Genomic DNA, 20,806 nt, shown 5'->3' with positions numbered 1-20,806 from the left:
CCTTTTAATGAATAAAATCAGCTGCTTTAAATTGAAATTCCGCCGATTTTCTATTTTTCTCCATAGTTAAATGTTTAAAGTGTTAACATTACTCAAATGCTTCAGTCCAGAGAAACTTCTTGCTTACAGTGGTGGTGATAGGAACCAGACGTCTGAAGTATTTAAAGGGGAATTACACCTTCTTCTTCAAATGTCTGCATAGTACAGAGGTTTTAGATGTAAACAAAGTCATTCAGAGTGATTTGGTGTGAAATGCTTCATTGTAGAGAAAGTTACAGATTCAGATTTCTTTACAGTGGTGGTGATAGGAACCAGACGTCTGAAGTATTTAAAGGGGAATTATACCTTTTTTTTCTTCTTCTTCAAATGTCTGCATAGTACAGAGGTTGATGTAAACAGTCATTCAGAGTGATTTGGTGTGAAATGCTTCATTGTAGAAAAAGTTACAGATTCAGATTTCTTTACAGTGGTGATGATAGGAACCAGACGTCTGAAGTATTTAAAGGGGAATTACACCTTCTTCTTCAAATGTCTGCGTAGTGCAGAGATTGAGATGTAAACAAAGTCATTCAGAGTGATTTGGTGTGAAATACTTCATTGTAGAGAAAGTTACAGATTCAGGTTTCTTTACAGTGGTGGTGATAGGAACCAGGGATCACAGGGTAAATAAAACATACCCATTTTATTCACGATCCAAGCTACCGCTGTACCTACACGTGTCTTCTGAGTTTTATATGTAGTGTTGATGATGGTAAAATAGTGATACATTTTGCCTCACAGCGCCGTTCGTGTATCCCTCTGAATGGATTAAAATAAATTGATAAAACACATTTTCTGCCTAAGCATTATCACAAAACTCATAAAACAATGTGTCAGAGACCAGGCAGCACATGTCTGATCACTTCATGTGATAGCTTTCTGTGAGGGAGCTTTCAGAGGCCTTAAAGGGAACTTTCAGAGTCTGGTTCCCATCACCTCCGCTATGAACAGTTTCTCTAGAACAGAGCATTTCACACCAAACCAGTCTGAATGACTTTGTTCACGTCTCAACCATTTAATTAGTTTTCGTTTAGTTCCCCTTTAATCGCCTCTAAAAGCTACCTACTCCGATTGGCCTGTGGAGCACCTGGAATGATGCAGCTCCATCCAGTTCCTTTGGGATGAGTTGAAGTGATCCAGAACTGATCATCCAACATCAGTACCTGACCTCACAAATGCAATTAAATCATCACAGCAATGTTCCAACGTCTAGTGTAAAGCCTTCCCAGAAAAGCAGAGGCTGGTACTGCAGCACACAGGGTCAAACTCTGTATATATACTCTTGACTTCAGAAGAAATGCTGGTGTCTACGTACTTTGGGGCATTTAGTGTACTTGTCCAGATGATTTACTCCAGCAAGCTCAAAAGACAGGTGACTCTGTGCTCCTGCCTGCTGTTTTGCATGCTGTTATTCATTGTTGTTGAGTTCTGTCATTTTTGCCTCTCTTGCAGGGAAATATGATTATGACCTAGTGGTTATTGGAGGTGGTTCTGGAGGACTGGCATGTTCAAAAGAAGGTATGTGGCCTTTATCAAAGCAGTGCACCATTTCTTCTGGATATGAGAGGAAATGTTTTGCAAGTGTCAGCTTTATAAATACGCACTACTGCTGTGTTTCAGATGAATAGGTGAAAAAAGTGTTTTGCATCTTAAGTTCACATTCAGGTGGTCCTCTACATGCACTGCTTTGAATGTTGTAGGTTTTTAATTTCACTGTTGACACAAAACCTTGTATCTCCAAAAAAATGAGGTTGAAAACAGCCTTTATTTTAAATGTAAGTTAATGTATCAAATCTTCATTGTATGCGTTTGTGGACCATTTCTATTGGAAATCTTGACTGCGTTCTGATTCTGGTCTGTGACAAAATTGCACGGTGAAATATTTGACGTGATATACTTATATGTGCATATCGCTGATGTCAGAAACAAAACCTTATATCACCATTTTTGTCGATTTTTAGTTTTTGACATAATTTGAAAATAACTTTCGACCTTTACATTGTTTGTAAGTTACATAATGAATGGACCAAAGCAAACAGCCCAAAGTTACTTGGAAAATCGTCTGGTTCCATTGACTTACATTAAAAGTAAAGCAAGCTTTTTCCTTCTCCTGTAAAGTTACCACTTTGGGGATGTAGCGTGGGATGCAGGGTGGAATGAGAGGGAAACTACCATTATCTCCATCTTCTCCAGCAAAACACACAAGACACCCTCCATGCAGCGTAGTAGAGAGAGCTTAATGGCAGAATGTCACAGTTCTCATCTACATTGCTGTCTACAGCGCAACTCTCGAAGCAAACGCTACAATGAGATTCAATATTTTTCGCTTTGTTCTGCATGTTCCAACTTAAAAACAATGTGTTGCACATGAAAACCATTTTCGCAGGAATGTTTGTGTTAAAGTATACAGAGGTGGTCCTTTATACAGGGAGATTCACTCGAAAGAGGCCCCGAATATTCTGTAATAAGTCTCACTAGGATGAAACAATCTGAATGAAACAATGTGCAATGAGCTCTTTAGTATATGGAGCTTCAAACAAGCCAGGCTGGCCTTGCGTCAGAATAGGAGGAAGGCCGTTAGCCGTTGTCCCCCCCCCCCCCCGTACCCCTTCATGTCTCTGGTAGAAAACAGGGCTCACTTCCAGCATCGTGTGTGATGCGGTGGATTATACTTACGTCAAGGTATGTATTTTTTGGTTCATCCTAACAGGATTTTCAGCAGAATCTTCGGGGCCTCTTTCGAGTGAATCTCCCTGTATAAGAGGCACATTTAACGTGAAATATTTTGACAGTGTTATATGTGCATGTCACTACATTTGGATTTAACTTGCATTGATCTGTGACTTCCTAAAAGATGTGTCTGTTTTCCTTGTAGCGGCCCAACTGGGACAGAAAGTGGCTGTCCTGGACTACGTGGAAGCTTCCGTGAGAGGTGAAATTTGTTTGCGGTATGTTTTAGAGAAAAGTTGTCTGAAAGCATTGACCAAAGCCTTTGTTCTGCTGTCTTTAAGGCACAACATGGGGCCTTGGAGGCACATGTGTGAACGTTGGCTGCATTCCCAAGAAGCTTATGCACCAGGCAGCTTTGCTTGGTACCGCAGTGAAGGACGCGAAGAAGTATGGCTGGAAAATCCCTGAGCCTGTGTCACATGACTGGTGGGTTTCACTGATATCTCAGCAGAAGACTTGGAGATGTGCGAGCTCACGTTTTACTGATGCTGCTCAGCTAAAAAACCTTACGCAGATGAGGTCATCAGCCGAGGCTTGATTTATGTCCAGAGTTCCAGCAAAATTCAGGAGATTTTCAGGGATGTACACTGATCTAACCATCAAATAGGGGGCAGAGTTTCAGTCAGTCAGTCAGGTCAGTTTTGGGCAAGCTCACAGCGGAAAAGCGCAGTAGGCATTAGTTTTGTCTTAGGAACCTTCGAGTGACTTTTCCGCTTATTTGATTCTCGAACAGGTGGGGAAAAAACACGCGTACAACAAGCAAGTGGTCACTTTTGTTTGTTGTTTTTTTTTGGGTTTAGATGTTCCAATCAAAATGTTCTAAGTAGCTGGGGGCGTCAAGGAGAGATCAGGACCCAAACTTTGTTCTTCTAGCTGCCTCACAACATTCTTTTTGAAAACAATTGTTGTTTGTATGCACTAATTCTAAAATGATGCTGCATTTCTACTATAAAAACACACTCAAACAGTTTGCCTAGGCGCCTGGAACTTCAGCACGGTGCTGTTTACATGACTCTGTTTCGTATTGTAGGGCGACTATGTCTCAGGCGGTACAGAACCACGTGAAGTCACTGAACTGGGGACATAGGGTCCAGCTGCAGGACAGGTGAGTGAAGCACACCATTTAAAACAATGCAGGTAATAATAATCATAACCAGCTTAATAAAAAAGGACCTTTTAGACATGTCCAGAAAAACAGATGATGAATGGAGCTGTAGAGGATTTTGAAATGGTGGTTGGTTAGTGTAGTGGGTAACACCTCTGCCTTCTACTCTGTAGACTGGGGTTCAATCCCCGCCTGGGCAGCACCCTACACTATACCAATAAGGGTCCTTGGGCAAGACTCCTAACACCGCCTTGGCCTGCCTGTGTAAAATGATCAAATTGTAAGTTGCTCTGGATAAGAGCGTCAGCCAAATGCCATAAATGTAAATGTAAAATGACTGAGAACAGCTGCTTTTGTTAATGGTAACATTGTTTTAATGAAATGAATATCTAGAAATATAAATAGATAAGTTATTAAACATGTAATAATGTCTCATTTGTTCCCAAAATACCGGAGGTATTGAGTGAAACATCTTGTCGAACATATAATATTTAAATCAACACCGTATACACAAGTTATTTATACATATATAAATACAAATATATATACAATACATTCAGTAGATTTTAGAAGTAAAATTAAGGCCCAATCCCATTTCTTCTTTTTACCCCTGCCCTTATTTTCAAGCATCACCCTAACCCCTTAGAACAAGTTGTAACAAGAGTTACAAGGGGTAGTGGTTGAAATCTTGCCATACGAAATGGGGCAACCCTCAGATTAAAATAAATAAATAAATAAATAATCGCTTAATTAAAAGCTACTAGCACTGTTCTGTAGGTGGCCTGGCTCATCTGCAGTGACAGCAGAGGAGGGAGAAGTTCAGCTCCTCACTGCTGGGCTTTAGTTACATTTAGGACATCATACGCCTTCAAAGAGGGGGGCTATTATTTATTATCACCCCCCTCTAATTCTTCAGTGATATGAAGTTGAAGTCAGATACCTGCCACCTTCTTGTTCGAATTTTCCCGTTCCACCTTAACTAGTTAAGGTGGAATGGGAAAGTTAGAGAGCTACCTACCGAGACATCAGCATGTTATTAGCAATGTTTTGTGCTTGTTCTGCAGAAAAAAATGACATTAAAAATCGAAACGACATTAAAAAACATTAAACTAAGACAGGACAGTGATTTATCGTGATTTTTTTTAACGGAGAAAAAATCTCACATTTGTGGGTTTCTCACGCAGCCACCTTGCCGGTTTTTCTTCTTTTCTCATAACACTTTGGAGTGAGCCTCTGAAAAACCATGTAGCCCAAACAGAGGGCTGAGGGCTCAGTGGTAGGGGTGAGTGCTGAAATGGGATTGGGCCTAAGTGAACACATCCACTTCAGAGATGACACTTCAGTTGCTTAAGGATCTTCTTCTTCTTTCGGCTGCTCCCTTTAGGGGTCGCCTCCATCTAGCCCTATCCACTGCCTCCTCTACTTTCACACCAACCATCTCCATGTCCACCTTCACTACGTCCATACACCTTCTCTGAGGTCTACCTCTTCTCCTTCTACCCGGCAGCTCCATCTCCAACATTCTTTGCCCAATATATCCACTATTCCTCCTCAACACATGTCCAAACCATCTCAACCTGGCCTCTCTGGCTTTATCTCCATAAGTTGAAGTTTAACTTCAGTTGCTTAAGGATAGATAACGATAAATCATGACCTGTGCAAAGTTTATTGCACAGACAAACGGTAAATGTTTCAGAAAAACGTCGTATGAAAGCGTGTTTCCTGGAGAGGATGTGATCACCTGTATTTACTTTGGAAATCAACCAAACATGAGACTTGACCAGTGGTGTTTGAGCGACCGTATGCACAGAAATTGTAGTGCTTTTATGTTTAGGAGTAGAGTTCGCTCTCTATGACTTGGTGCTGTGTGCACTGGCAGGTTTAGTTGTGCAGAATTGCTCCGTGTTTTCCTCTTTGCTTTCGGGGCAAACGGCTGTTGAGGCTGTCAGTATTTCCATCACTGTTCACCTGTGGGCTGTAACACACAGCTGGATTAGCCTAAAGTAGTGTCAGGCTGAGTTGGATGGCGCAACGTAAGGCTGCTTTTATTTGGCTCGAGTTCCTTCATTGACAGTTTCCGTCATGAGATGGAGTGAGCAGAGCTGGTGGAAGATCAAAGACTGAAACGGCCTTCACAACAAACGTGTGGGCGATGTGGGTTGTTAATATCTGTACTGGATGAAATGTTCACACGAGGGCGCTTCAGCCTAGGGTAAACTCTCCAAGGTCAAAAGCCACAAAAATCTACAGTTTGTACTGCTGCTTTTTTTGTTTGTTTGTTTGTTTCTGAAACTATTTGAAAATGCCAGCTGACATTTACATTGTATAAAACATTTCGCATGAAAGGACTCTTATTGGTGGTCACCACACTGCAGCCTCTTTTATTGTTGGTCAGTCTGCACCTGACACATGTATTCGCCACTTCTTCTGGGGCACATTTCACATCATCTGTACTGCTACGGTGAGACGTCACATGAGCCACTGCTGTCTAAAGTAATGGGCTGAAGGTTTGTGGCGCTTGGTGTTTGGGGATTAGGAGATGAATATTTACTGGAACCCCCTACATCCCTTAATAAGTAACATCCTAAAACGATTGCAGGTTATAACTTTTTTACAAAGTAAACAGAAAAAAATGTCTTTAATTCATAAACCATATCACACATGAATTCATCTAGCCTCTCTAAAGCCATGTGTGGTTATGTCAGCTGTGTTATTTGCGTCGCCGCATCACCTTATTTCACCGCTTTTATTTGCCGCCCCACATCGCCTCCGCTTCTAATTGCCGTCGTCATATCGCTTTCGCTTTTATTGGCTTGCCCACGTAGCCTCCACTTCTATTTGCGGCCCCACATGATGCCCGCTTGCTTCAAATAGAGTGGAGTAGTGTTAAAAATCAGCCTATCAGGGATTATACTCCAGTAACACTGCTGTGTCTGATCCACTCAGACCAGTGCAACACACCACGACCATGTCAGTGTTACTGCAGTGCTGAGAATGATCCACCGCCCAAATAGTACCTGCTCTGTGAGGGTCCATGGGGGTCCTGAGCACTGAAGAACAGGGTAACAGAGTATCAGAGAAACAGATGGACTACAGTCTGTAACTGTAGAACTACAGAGTGCAGCTATACAGTAAGTGGAGCTGATAAAGTGGTATTTGACGTATCAGGCGGATAAATAAAACACATTTTGCCCAGTTTCCCCGTCTTTGCAAGAAGTTTTAAAATATATTTTGTATACATTTTAGATTTTTTTATAACCCCAATATGTTAAACTATGAAAGCAATAGAAATTTTGCACTGAACTGTGCAGAAGAGTGCCATAGTTAAGCTGTTTGTATAGGTTGTGTTAACTTATTTTAACTTAAAAAAAAATAAATAAATCGACAAAATATGTTTGACATGGGGTGCTCAGACTTTTGCCTACATGTAGAGTGAGAGGAAGTATTTTCCAGAGAAAGCACACAAACAGAGAAACATCAAAGAGGTAAAACCGTGAAGTAAGCCAGTGTGATGACCGTAAGGCTGGCCTGCTGTTTGGGGTCATGGGCTGTTGTGGATGCACACTGTACAGTAGCCTCTCTGTGTTTTTCTGCAGGAAAGTGAAGTATCTGAATATGAAAGGCAGCCTGGTGGACGAGCACACTATCAGAGGCATGAATGCCAAAGGAAAGGAGGTACCTGCTTTGATAAAAATGTCATTTTATTCCTCCCTAAAGTCGTCACTGTGAAGGACATCGGTACTGCAGCAGAGTGTGCTCTTTAATGATTGTTCTCTATGATTTTGCTTCCTATCGGCAGATGACTGTGACCGCCCGGAACGTTGTGATAGCCACTGGTGGACGACCGAAATACCCCACGCATGTAAGTGTCTGTGCTGTAGCGTCTGACCTTGCTGAGAACTTGTGAGCGTCTGATAATGTTACCTCCTTCTGTCTGTGAGGATGGGACGTTTTAGTACTTCTGTTTAGGGAGCAGGCAGTGATAAAATGCTTGCAGGGAGGCAGATTTCGCTTCCCTCCCATGAGTCCAGGCTGGGGTGATTTGACTGGACTTTAACTGGACGTTCACTGGGCCGGTCAGCATTTCACTTATCTGCTCAATTTTGACTAAACTGAAGAGAACAAGTAGTTTTTAAAGAGCATTATGTTATATGGGCAGAAAAATAAGCTTCATCAGAAGAGGTTTATTTCTTTGTCATTCAGTCACGTTGTTTTCATCCTATGAACGCGGAGTAGTTCATGAAAAGATCACGTGACACTGTTTCCAATCATCTCCATCATCTCCAGTGGGGCAGTTTACTGTTTACAAAAACATTTGAGCGGCCCTGACCGAAGAACATAATGTGTTGGCTTTTGAAGTGAAAAGAAGTGAACACAGCCTCAGAAGGAAGGAGGGCAGGATGGGAGGATGAATGAAAGAAAAGATAAAAGAAATGATGAATAAAAGGATGACGGAAAGAAATAGCGAAAGGATGAAAGAAAGGAAAGGATATAAGAATGAAAGAAAGAATGAAAGAAAAGATGAAAGGATAACAGAAATAATGAAAGAAAGAATGAATGAAAGGAAGGATGAGTGAAAGGATGAAAGGATAAAGATTATAGAAAGGAAATAATGAAAGGATGAAAGAATGAAAGAAAGGATGAATGGAAGGATGAAACAATAAAAAGAATGAAAGGATGAAAGGATATAAGAATGAAAGAAAAGACGAAAGAAGGACGGAAAGAAAGAATGAAAGAAAAGATGAAAGGATAACAGAAATAATGAAAGAAAGAATGAATGAAAGGAAGGATGAGTGAAAGGATAAAGATTATAGAAAGGAAATGAAACAATGAAAGGATGAAAGAATGAAAGAAAGGATGAAAGGATGACAGAAATAATGAAAGGATGAATGGAAGGATGAAAGGATAGAAGAATGAAACAAAAGACGAAAGAAGGACGGAAAGAAAGAACGAAAGAAAGGATGAACAAAAGGAAGGATGAATTAAAGGATAAAACGATGAATGAAAGGATGAAAGAAAGGAGCAAGACACCTAACCCCCAACTGCTCCCCGGGCGCCGTGGATAGGGCTGCCCACCGCTCCAGCCAAGTGTGCCCACTGCCCCCTAGTGTGTGTGTTCACTAGTGTGTATGTGGTGTTTCACTTCACGGATGGGTTAAATGCAGAGGTGGAATTTCCCCGTTGGTCAGACAGTGAATCTGATGGAAAGCTGTGAATGTTGAGACCAAAAAGCCTTCTGGGGAAAATCTTATCACAACTCTGACAAATTATAAGGTTTTTAATTAATTAAAATTTTAAATTTAATTAGTTTTTCATTTAATTTATATTTTTACTCCTTTATCTGTACCATACCAATGTTCTGTTTAGAAAATGGTGTATATATATAAATATTGGGTTGTGAGTCGTGCTGTGGGTGTTGTCATTGGAGTGTTCTTGCCGTATAGATAAGGTTCTGTCAGCAGGAAACCGCTGAAGTTTCTGTTCCGTATTGCAGGTTCCAGGAGCTCTGGAGTTCGGCATCAGCAGCGATGATCTCTTCTGGCTTAAAGAGTCTCCAGGAAAAACGTGAGTGATGAAGTGGCCCCGTGTAGATAACCTCATAACCTCTTCCCTTTCCCTGTGTTCCCTGTTCTGTATTGTAGTTTGTCCATCACATTAGTCTAGGGGTGTAAATCTGACCTCATAATGATTCACGTTAGTGTTATTCGGTGCATAACGAGATCTCAGTCATGAAACGATGACACGCCGTAAAGGGCAGGTGGAAAAACAACGAAAAACGTGTTCAAACAGCAGTTATTATGCCACTGTGTAGCAAAAATACTTAGATATGATATAAAGAGGTGCGTTCATCAGTCGCTGTTTCTTATGAGATAAAGTCACAACACGCAAGGTGGACCAGCAAGTTAGGTATGTCTGATAGACTGGGCAGTCATCAGATGCTGTGTTTAAAAACTCTGTCTGATCTACTCATACCAGCACAACACACACTAACACACCACCGCCACGTCAGTGTAACTGCAGTGAGAATGAACTGAGAATGGTCCACCACCCAAATAGTACCTGCTCTGTGAGGGTCCATGGGGGTCCTGACCACTGAAGAACAGGGTAACAGAGTATCAGAGAAACAGATGGACTACAGTCTGTAACTGTAGAACTACAGAGTGCAGCTATACAGTAAGTGGAGCTGATAAACTGGACAGTGAGCGTAGAAACGAGGAGGTGGACTTAATGAAGTGTCTGGTCAGTGTATATCATTTTGCGTGCACTGAGATGCTGTTTCCTAGTGTATATCACACACGCACCTGCATACTTACAGTGAGCTCATGGTGTGGCAGCTGTGTTCTCCGCTCCAGCTGCTGCTGTGGCATGTTGTGGATGAGTTGTCAGGTGAGCAGCTAGAGGGTCAATAGAGTCGACAGCCAATCACCTGCTGGCGGGGCATTGCTGAGTGATGGACGGAACTGTGGGTAGAGACTGGCACGCACGAAGAGAGCGAGAAGGGCGGGCAAGATGAGCTACAAGGATAAATATACAGTCACATGTTATTCATAAGAATTTTCCATGGGTGCCAATCATCAATGTCCAAGTTCAGTTACATGCTAGATTTCTCTCATTTCCGCTGTGAGATGGATCTAATTGCCAAAGACACTTTTCATGACTTTGTTTTGGCATCCATAATTTTGGAGCTGACTGCAGAGGAATAATAACACCGATGCTCACACTCCTCTCCAAGAGTGAGATTGACATCCATTGACTCCTTTGAATAGTATTAAACTTGCATGCCTGATGATGTTTTTTTGTAGTCTTATGAGCTGCAGCACATTTCACTGAGTTCAGCTTAATCCTGTTTTTTTAAACCGTTAGCTTTAGATTCTTTCATCTTAGACAGGGAAGCTGTTTTAATTAAATTACATACAACACAACGTATCATGCATAACATCAGGCATAACATCAAGTCCACCTCCTTGTTTCTACACTCACTGCCCATCTTATCAGCTCCTTTTACTGTATAGCTGCCCTTTGTAGTTCTACAGTTACAGACTGTAGTCCATCTGTTTCTCTGATACTTTGTTACCCTGTTCTTCAAATCTCCAGCAGCACTGCTGTGTCTGATCTACTCAGTCAGTGTTACTTCAGTGCTGAGAATGATCCACCACCTAAATAGTACCTGCTCCGTGAGGGTCCACGAGGGTCCTGACCACTGAAGAACAGGGTAACAGAGTATCAGAGAAACAGATGGACTACAGTCTGTAACTGTAGAACTACAGAGTGCAGCTATACAGTAAGTGGAGCTGATAAGATGGACAAACAAGGAGGTGGTCATGATGTTATGTCTGATCAGCGTACATGACCACAAATGACTGACACAGCAAGTGCTGATGCTCACCCTGCTGTCTCTGCTCTCACAGGGCAAATTTTGTGCAAATGTGCTGAGCGTCAGCCAATCAGATTATTGATATGAGGCACAGGAACCACTTGTTTCACACTCTTCTAGCTACGCACGCACACCTAGTGGGAGATTTTACAGCAGTTGAGGGATAGTTGAGGGATAGGAGATAATTACTTTGTTTACAAAACAGTGCCCACTTTGGGACACAGAGCCCATAAGTCTTGCCCATGTTTTAGCGTCACACCCCAAAAGAGGTCAACAGTTGGCAAGGGAATGGATTCACTTTGCTCTTCAATGGAGCATTCACTTAACCAGGTGGTAGAGTTTATATATGTATAAATAAAACAAAATAAAAATACAGACTTCGCCCTTTTTTTGTTAAGCTCTGTTTCTTTGTTGTTCTGTTGTTTTAAGCAGTTGCAAATAAACAATCCTGAAATCTGGGGGTGCTGAAGAGCCCTCCTTTCTTGTTCAAAATTTCTGCATAATTAAATGGTTAAGATGTAAACAATCGTTTAGAATGGTTTGGTGTGAAATGCGGCATTTTAGAGAAATTTACCAAATTGTTCAAAGTGGTGGTGATAGGAACCAGACGTCTGAAGAGTTTAACCCCTCTAAAAGCTCCCTCACAGAAAGTTATTACATGAAATACATATGAATGCACGACTTGATGCCAGAGACAACTCGTTGTGAGGCAAAATAGTCCCAAAAGGAAATGTATTTTTTCAGATTTCTTAGTTTTTTACCATAAGCAACATTGCATATAAAAACTCAGGAGGCATGTGTAGGTGGTTTATGGTCGTTTTGCCATAATAGTTTGACCTAAACTGTATTTTGTGCTTGTTAATGATTAAAAAAGTGTTTTATTTACAGCAAAATAGTCCCTAAAGTAAACCTCCCTCCCCTAGATTAATCATTATTTATCAAGATTAATGTTGCATGTAAAAACTCAGAAGACGTCTAGCTTCACTGGTCGTTTTGGATAGTAAATAAAATGGCTTTATTTGCCTTATTGACATCACAAACTCTGATTTCTATCACCACCAATGTAAAGAAATCTGATTTGGTCATTTCTCATCAAACCACTCTGACTAACTTTACATGTCAGACAACTTTACATCACATTGAATTAGGCAGAAAATAGGGGTAATTTCCCTTTAAGGGCAGTTCTGAATGATGGCAGACGGACCATAAGTAACATAATATCCCTCTCATGGGGGTGTGTGGAGATGTTTAGGTGCAGGGAGAGGAGGATACAGTGCTGACATTCTGCTCCTAATCCTTCGCTAAGCCAGAACACGAAAGAATGCTGGGTGTAGATGGCTGTTGGTCTGCAGGGTGGTCTCCGTAAGTCTGTCTGGGTGTGTATGTCAGATGCGGGCATCACTCAGCAGTGTGTAGTCTGGACTGAGACGCTAACAGACGTTAACAACATAGCGTCACGTTTGCGAGGATTAGCCACAGCACCTGCAATTACCTTTCACTTCATCACCCCGACCGCACATGCAAAACCTTTGAAACCTTCCATTAGACCTCTCCTCCCTCTCTTTTCTCGTCTGTTCTCAGTCTTTTCCTTTAGTCTTTTAAAGCTGTGGAGTACGCTCTCAGTCACGATGATGACTGATCTCTGAGGCTGGTTGGGGCAGCTATTTATTTGGGCGGTATGCATTTATTTCCTTGGAAAAACATTAATATTAGAATAAATGCAACTAGTATTTATACAGCGACTGGTGATTTTATGTCTTTTAATGTGTTTAGCCATTTCCAAGCCTCTCCTCAATGAAGCTCGGTATTATTTTTAGTTAACATCCAAATCTTGGCTTGGCTATTCAGTACTTCATGTACTTATGTTAAAACAAATTTGCTGGTAATGAAATTGAATAAATCCTTGCGATAGCAGTGGACGTCCAAGGAGACACCTGGAGACAAGTGGCACCGTTATTCACCAAGCACTGTTCGTTCCTCTCTAAGCACATTCTCCTCCAAACATTCTTCAGCAAACTGCACTGTTCTCTATCTAAACACCACCATTCTTTGCCGTGTACCACCGTTCTCCATCTAAACGCCACCTTTCTTAATCAAGCATCAACATTCTTTGCCGTGTACCGCTGTCGTCCATCAAAACAACACTATTTTTCACCCAACGTTAGCGTTCAACAGACACTATCATTCTCCATCAGAACACCACCATTCTTCATAAAACACCACTATTCTTTGCAGTGCACCACCTTTCTCCTTCTAAGCACCACCATTCTTCCCCAAACATCAACATTTTCCAACACCTTTTGTTCTCCAATTATACACCACCATTCTTCATGAAACAACCCAGTTCTTTGCCGTGTACCACCATTCTCCATCTAAACACCACGATTCTTCACCAAACACCAATATTCTTTGCAGTGCACCACCTTTCTCCTTCCAAGCACCACCATTCTTCACCAAACGTCAGCATTCTCTATCAAAACACTAACATTATCCACTCAAACGCCACCATTCACTTGCAAATATTCCTCACCAGAACACTTCCAGTCCTCACCAAAACACCATCGTTCCAGTGTTTGGCTTTATTCTGTCCCAGCTCTGACAACCCAAATTAAACCGTGTACATGAGGGAGAACGTTCTCCCAGCAGTCACACACAGGTGCAGCACACCAGCCCAACGATTGGGTTTGTTGGAAACCGTTGGGCCTGTGTGCTCTGGGCTATTCCGTTATCCTCGGTCATGTATTTATGCTTTTAACTGTATTTTAACTGATATTAAATACATGCTCTTTGCACTCCTAATGTGTTGCCCTGTTTTGTGTGTTTCAGGCTAGTGGTTGGAGCCAGCTGTATCCTTCTGCACTGTTATCTCTAATTCGATTTATCTTAGTCCAGAAGAGAGTTGACAGAAAGGTCAACCATTTGACACTGAAAAATAACACAAGCGGTGTTTCAGATCATGTCAATATGCAAAATATCGGCATAATTATATGGTTCCCATGTAAACAAAGTCATTCAGAGTGGTTTGGTGAACTGCTCCTTTCTAGAGAAGCTTGCACACTTAAAGTTCTTCACAGTCGTCTGAGGATCTTAATGCCACTAAAAGCCACCTCACAGAAAGTTAATACATGAAATAGGTATGAATTCGTTACTTAATGCTCTAGACGATGTTTTACAAGATATAAGCCTTTAAAAAAATCCATTGATGACTGAGAGATTCGTCACCGTTTTACTATAATCAATGTTGCGTATAAAAACTCATGACGTAGGTTCACTGGTGGTTTTGGATATTGAATTTATTTGTGTTGTAGACATTGTGACCCCTGGTTCCTGTCACCACCACTGTAAAGCAGTGATTTTCTCTACAGCGAACCTTTTCACATCAAAACACTCTCAACCAATGAACTAAGCAGAAATTGTGAAACATTAATATAATTCCCTCTTTAACCAGAGTGGGGTTGGATTGGTGCGCAGATATTGGGCAACAGAACATAAGGAAATTGCAAAACTGCCTCTGATGGACGCTTTCAAAAGAATAATATTACTTTTAATGAAAATAGTATATTGTGCACCCTGGGGTCCAAAGGTCTGACACCACTATTTAATAATAATGTAATAATAATGTAATAACTGTGGTAATAATGCTGTATTGCATTCTTTTCAAATTTAAAAAACTTTTTTCATTGCAATTTATATTATCAGCGCAACAATTTGAGTCAAAATTAAAGTCTTTGGAATTGCATACACTGAAATTTTATATATATATATATATATATATATATATATATATATATATATATATGTGTGTGTGTGTGTGTGTGTGTGTGTGTGTGTGTGTGTGTGTGTGTGTGTGTATTACATACATACAGGCTGATCTTGTCCGTCACATTACTGATTCATTACATGTATATACATTGCAAGGAGCATCATAATTGCAATAGGAAGCAATATAATAATAGCAATATGGTAATTTAATGATGGCAGTATAACAGCAGTATAAACAGGTCGTTTAACTTGGGCAGTATAATTGCAAAACAGTAATCTGCACATGTTGATGTGTAGATGTGTGTTTTCCTGAACTCTGAGTGAAGATGTGGGTTTGGAGTGTGCTGGGTTTCTCACAGGCATCGGCCTGGACACCACTGTGATGGTGCGCAGCATCGCCCTCCGGGGGTTCGACCAGGTATTGCATCTAAGACAGACTATATGATTTCTGTGCTGTTACATTTCAGATCTACACCAACCCTCTTCCTGCAGAGCTCCTGCTTTAAAATACAAAACCTGCCTGATTCTTCTAAATGCCTATTTGAAAATTAAAAACATTCCACGTTACTGTTCTCATAAATAATAAATAAATGTGAAGTGCATTAAAAAAAATTTGTTAGTTTAACCTATTGAAAAAAAAATGTGCAGAATTGTGAGTTAACATATTTTCACTTAGGAATTCAACAAAACATGTAATTAGGCCAGAATCACCCAAATTTGTGTATACAACTGTGTTTATTTGTTTTTCTATATCCTATTATGTATTATAAAAAGGTCCCTAGCATAAGTAAGTGTGCAATAATGCAATAGAGCTGTGCCAGAAACAAGCTACTAATTAAAAGTTAATTTTTTTTTTTTTTTGCGCCAGCCTCAGTGGCCTGGTCAGTAATTCATCCCAAAGGTTTTGCTAACCACGTCCAGATCATTTTATGTGTTGTGAAACGCAAATGAATTAACGTGCAGGCATGTTCTGCCGGCTCCTAATAAGACTGCAGTATTTGCGTGGTTAATTGCCCGTTTAGTTTTCAGTGGGCAGATTTTCCGCATACCTCGGCCTTTTCAAAGTGCCTGGCACCTTCGTCCAGGATGTGGCGCCATATACCCTTTGACAGGGACCAGGACTGATATGGGCCAGGGTCTGATTACATTTAATTCGTCCGAGGTGCTCCAGAAAACGGATCTAAACTGGAGAATCGCTGTGGAAGAGCTTTTACACAAACAAGCAGAGGCTCTCTGACTCGCTGTGTTGCTCTCTCTGTTGAGTCACCTCTGCCAAACCTGCCAGAACGCTACAGGAAAGCAGGATGTCAAACTTGGCCAGACTTGTTTTATTGCCTTGTTTTTGATTCTCAGATCTGTAATTAATGGCTTGACTCTAATGCCTTGCGCTTTGCCGTGATTTTTCTCATTAAGCAGCGCACTGGGAACACCAGTACTGGCTAATGGAAGATGTTGGGTTACAGTGGTCTGTCATATCGGCACGTTTGCAAAATATTCAGTATTCAGGGAAATGTTTTTAATTCTTTCTGAAGTTCAGGGTGTAGTCAGGGATGTGGGACAGTGCATTAAGTGCAGACGTTTATATCGTGTGTGTATATGTGTGTTATATATATATATATCTCCTTCTGTAAAGTTGTCAGATACAAGGTTTTATTCTGACAGGAGTGGTATGTATGTATGTATGTATGTATGTATGTGTGTGTGTGTGTATATATATATATATATATATATATATATATATATATATATATAAAAGCACATAAAAAAGATGATTTTACAGGAAAGAGGTAAAGATAATAGAACCTTGACCACCCAGGCTGTATTTTTACGTGTCTTTGTAAATATTCTACTGTTGTTGTTGTTTTTATTATTTTTATTATTATTTTTATTATTATTACATATATTTTGTATATTAGAATATAATTATGATTGGTTTTGTTATGTAATTTTTATTACAGAAAAATTCTGGTTAATGTTTTTTATTATTTTAAGACTATTTAATATAGTTTTAGTTATAGTTCACAAACAGGCAAACACACCCTTTGTGTTGTATGTAAATTTCATGATTAATGAACTAAAAGAAATGACCCAAAGTGACTTACATTAAAAGTAAAGTATGTTTTTTTCCTTCTTTTTTTGTTTATATATATATATAAAATTCTGCATCTTACCTTGTAACAGTAGCAGAGCCCTATTTATTATATAGAACCATTTCTCTCTCCCTGACAGAGTGAGATCTGAAATTGTTTCTTTGTATCTCCAAAATGATCCTGCTGTTCTTACAAGTTACAGAACCCTTTTTAGTACTACACAGAACCCTTTTTGCTAAAAGTGCATTCAGAGAGCTTTACTGCTGTTCCTCTTTACTGATGCTTCTTTCAGCAAATGTCCCGGCTGGTGACGGACTACATGGAGGCGTACGGGACGCGTTTCTCCTGGGACGCCGTGCCTAAGAAGGTGGAGAAGCTTCCGTCTGGGCTTCTGCAGGTCACCTGGACCGACACACAGAGCAAGCAGGAACATCAGGATGCGTTCAACACGGTGCTCTGGGCTGTAGGTGAGGAGAGGCTCATTTCATCAGTGGTGTGCAAGGACATTAGAGCTGTCTGCTCTAATGTAAAGCCAACGTAAGTGCAGCGAAGCTGCTCGATGATCCTCACGTGGTAACCTTGGTCTCATAATTCTGGGCTTCACGTCACGTGCAAGCTTGTTGTCGTTCTGGACGCCTGCATCCTCGTCTGAAATCTGTCAACTGTTGCTTTTATTATCTAGCATGCAAACGGGCACATGCGTCCTGCAGACTGCAGGGTCAGCAGACAGAAGGCTATCACCACCGAAAACAACATAATAAAGAGAGCGCTGGAATCATCAGGGGATGTGTTAATCACTGGCTTCCCCACTTTGTTCTCTCGCTCTGGGCTTTCCCCTCCGCTACGGAAACCCAGCTGGAGGGGGGAAATTTCTCCCCCCAGCATGTGTCCATCCCTCAGCAGTCACTGTCCACATTCTTCTCCTCTTTTTCTCTCGTTCGTGTGAGCTGCATGGACGCGGTGGAGGGGGGATTGTGGGTAATATCCGGCAGGCTGGTGTTGGTTTATTTTTTGACAGCGGGGGTGTCGAACGATGTTTCCCTGGGAGAGGAGGAGGAGGAGGAGGATGGAGATGATGAAGATACTGTGGCATACAGTAGAAAAGAAAGTTCTCATGGCTGCTTTCTGTCTCTCTCTCTCTCTTTTCTCTTTCTCTTTTTCTCACTCTCTTTTTCTCTCTTTCTCTGTCTCTCACTCTGTCTCTCTCCCTTTTCTCTTTTTCTCTCTCTCTCTCTTTTCACTTTCTCTTTTTCTCTCTCTCTCTCTTTTCACTTTCTCTTTTTCTCACTCTCTTTTTTCTTTGTCTCTTTTTCTCTTTTTCTCTCTCTCTCCCTCTCTTTTCTCTTTCTCTTTTATCACCCTCTCTCTTCTCTCTCTTTTTTATTTTTATCTTTTTCTCTCTCTTTCTGTCTCTCACTCTGTCTCTCTCTCTCTCTCTTTTCACTCTGTCTCTCTCTATTTTCTCTCTTTTTCTCTCACTCTGTCTCTCTCTCTTTTCACTCTGTCTCTCTCACTCTCTTTCTCATTTTCTGTAATGTTCACATGCTTTTTTCTGTCTCTCTTTCGTTTTCTCTCAATTTTCATTTTCATCCTTTTTTATGTATATCTTTCCCCTGTTTTTCTCATGTTTTCTCTCTCTCTCTCTCTTTTAGTGTGCTCTCTCTTTCGTCTAATGCTTTTCTCTTTTCTCCCCCTCATCTCTCTTCTCTGGCTTTTTCCATCTTTCTTTCTCTCGTCTCATGCTTTTTCTCTCTCTCTCTTTTGAGCTCTCTTTTTCTCTATCATCTCATCCTTCCTATCTGTCTCTTGCACTCGTTCTCTCTTGTCTCATATCTCTTGCTCTTTCTTTCTCTCTCTCGTCTCATGCTTTTAATATCTCTCTTTCTGTCTTTCGCCCCGTGCTTTTAATCTCGATCTTTTGCACTCTCTCTTTCTCATCTCATGCTTTTCCTCTCTTTTGCACTCTCTCTCATTTTTTACTTTTTCTCTCTTTCTCTCCTTTGCTCTCACTCTTTCACATACCCCCCCCACCCCCCCACCGTGCTCTTCATGCTTTTTTCCTCTGTGATTCTTTCTCATGCTCCAACTTAGCAGTGGGCATTAAACTACATGTTATCATTATCACCTTTTCATATTGTGGGTATTTGCTTTTAAATAACTCTGATTATTCGTTAAAGACGTTTGGCCGGAGCTCCTAAGCGATGTAGCTGTTTAGGGTTAAACTCTGCTGTCAGGAGTTTGTGATTTTTTTTTTTGATAAAATTGGTCATTGGCCCTGTTCAGCTGTATATTGTGATGTAAAATAGTAGAACGTTGAATAGAAAAATCACTGGACTCAGATTTATTCGATTTTTTAAACATAGCGCTGCTGGTCTTTTGACTTATCCCACCTCAGAAAGTACCATGTCCAAGTTTTATGATGTTACATTGTTGCCGCCTGCCTCAACTCCCAGCCTCTGTCTCAGTTTTTATCTCTGTCTCTGTCCCTGTCTCCCTCTCCGGAAATATAAGAACATTTCATATTTATCTTGAAACAGTGGAATTTGTTGGAATTCGAACCGAAACTGCATCCCACCCTGATCCCGCTGCCCCTCTCTGTCCTGCCTTCCTCTGAGTGGTGCCCTTCCACAGGTGCCTGCTGGAGCTCAGGAAAGAGGAGATTTCCTCTATGGTTCAAAATGGTTTAGTTCTTATTGCTCCCACGCCAATACTGTGGTGGCCAGAGGTGGGGCGATAAGCAGTCTGATTCAGTGTGGAGAACAGCTTGTGGATTATACACAGAGTGTGGGAGACATCCCAGTTTCTACATTATAAGGTGATGCCGGCCTTCTATGCTAAAATATTTACATTTTATTGAATTTACTATATATATAATCCCACAGAAATAAGTGATATACGCTATATTTCCAAAAGTATTCACTCGTCTGCCTTCACACGCATATAAACTTGAGTGATATCCCATTCTTAATCCATAGGGTTTAATATGATGTCGGCTCACCCTTTGCAGCTACAACAGCTTCAACTCTTCTGGGACGGCTTACCACAAGGATTAGGAGTGTGTTTATTGGAATTCTGGGTTCTTCCAGAAGCGCATTTGTGAGGTCAGACACTGATGTTGGATGAGAAGGCCTGGCTCACAGTCTCCGCTCTAATTCATCCCAAAGGAGTTCTATCGGGTTGAGGTCAGGACTCTGTGCAGGCCAGTCGAGTTCTTCAACACCAAACTCGCTCATCCACGTCTTTATGGACCTGCTTGGTGCACTGGTGCGCAGTCATGTTGGAGCAGGAAGGGGCCGTCCCCAAATTGTTCCTGCGAAGTCTGGAGCATGAAATTGTCCAAAATCTCTTGGTGCTGAAGCTTTAAGAGTTCCTTTCACTGGAACTAAGGGATCGAGCCCAACTCCTGAAAAACAACCCCATACCATGATCCCCCCTCCACCAAACTTTACACTTGGCACAATGCAGTCAGACAAGTACCGTCTCCTGGCAACCGCCAAACCCGGACTCGTCCAACGGATTGCCAGATGGAGAAGCGTGATTGGTCACTCCAGAGAACACATCTCCACTGCTCTAGAGTCCAGTGGCGGCGCTTTACACCACTGCATTCCACGCTTTGCATTGCGCTTGGTGATGTAGTGCTTGGATGCAGCTGCTCGGCCATGGAAACCCATTCCATGAAGCTCTCTGCGCTGTTCTTGAGCTGAT

At 41.2% G+C, this 20,806-nt stretch overlaps 1 protein-coding gene across 2 annotated transcripts in view; it reads left to right on the top strand.

Annotated features, from left to right (window-relative positions):
• Positions 1–20,806, top strand: part of txnrd2.2 (thioredoxin reductase 2, tandem duplicate 2) — a 40,667-nt gene that overhangs the window by 229 nt on the left and 19,632 nt on the right. For both annotated transcript variants that reach the window (XM_017711159.2, XM_037531821.1), the window contains exons 2-11: positions 1,492–1,557; positions 2,915–2,971; positions 3,051–3,195; positions 3,800–3,874; positions 7,471–7,549; positions 7,674–7,736; positions 9,369–9,439; positions 14,076–14,095; positions 15,338–15,429; positions 17,394–17,568. In XM_017711159.2, coding sequence (XP_017566648.1) covers positions 1,492–1,557; positions 2,915–2,971; positions 3,051–3,195; positions 3,800–3,874; positions 7,471–7,549; positions 7,674–7,736; positions 9,369–9,439; positions 14,076–14,095; positions 15,338–15,429; positions 17,394–17,568 — 843 coding nt within the window. The remainder of the gene's footprint in view (positions 1–1,491; positions 1,558–2,914; positions 2,972–3,050; positions 3,196–3,799; positions 3,875–7,470; positions 7,550–7,673; positions 7,737–9,368; positions 9,440–14,075; positions 14,096–15,337; positions 15,430–17,393; positions 17,569–20,806) is intronic.

This window comes from Pygocentrus nattereri, chromosome 20 (assembly GCF_015220715.1).
Source record: "Pygocentrus nattereri isolate fPygNat1 chromosome 20, fPygNat1.pri, whole genome shotgun sequence".
NCBI lineage: Eukaryota > Metazoa > Chordata > Actinopteri > Characiformes > Serrasalmidae > Pygocentrus > Pygocentrus nattereri.
Note: the sequence above shows the minus strand (reverse complement) of the source record. Positions and strands in the feature narration are given on the sequence as shown.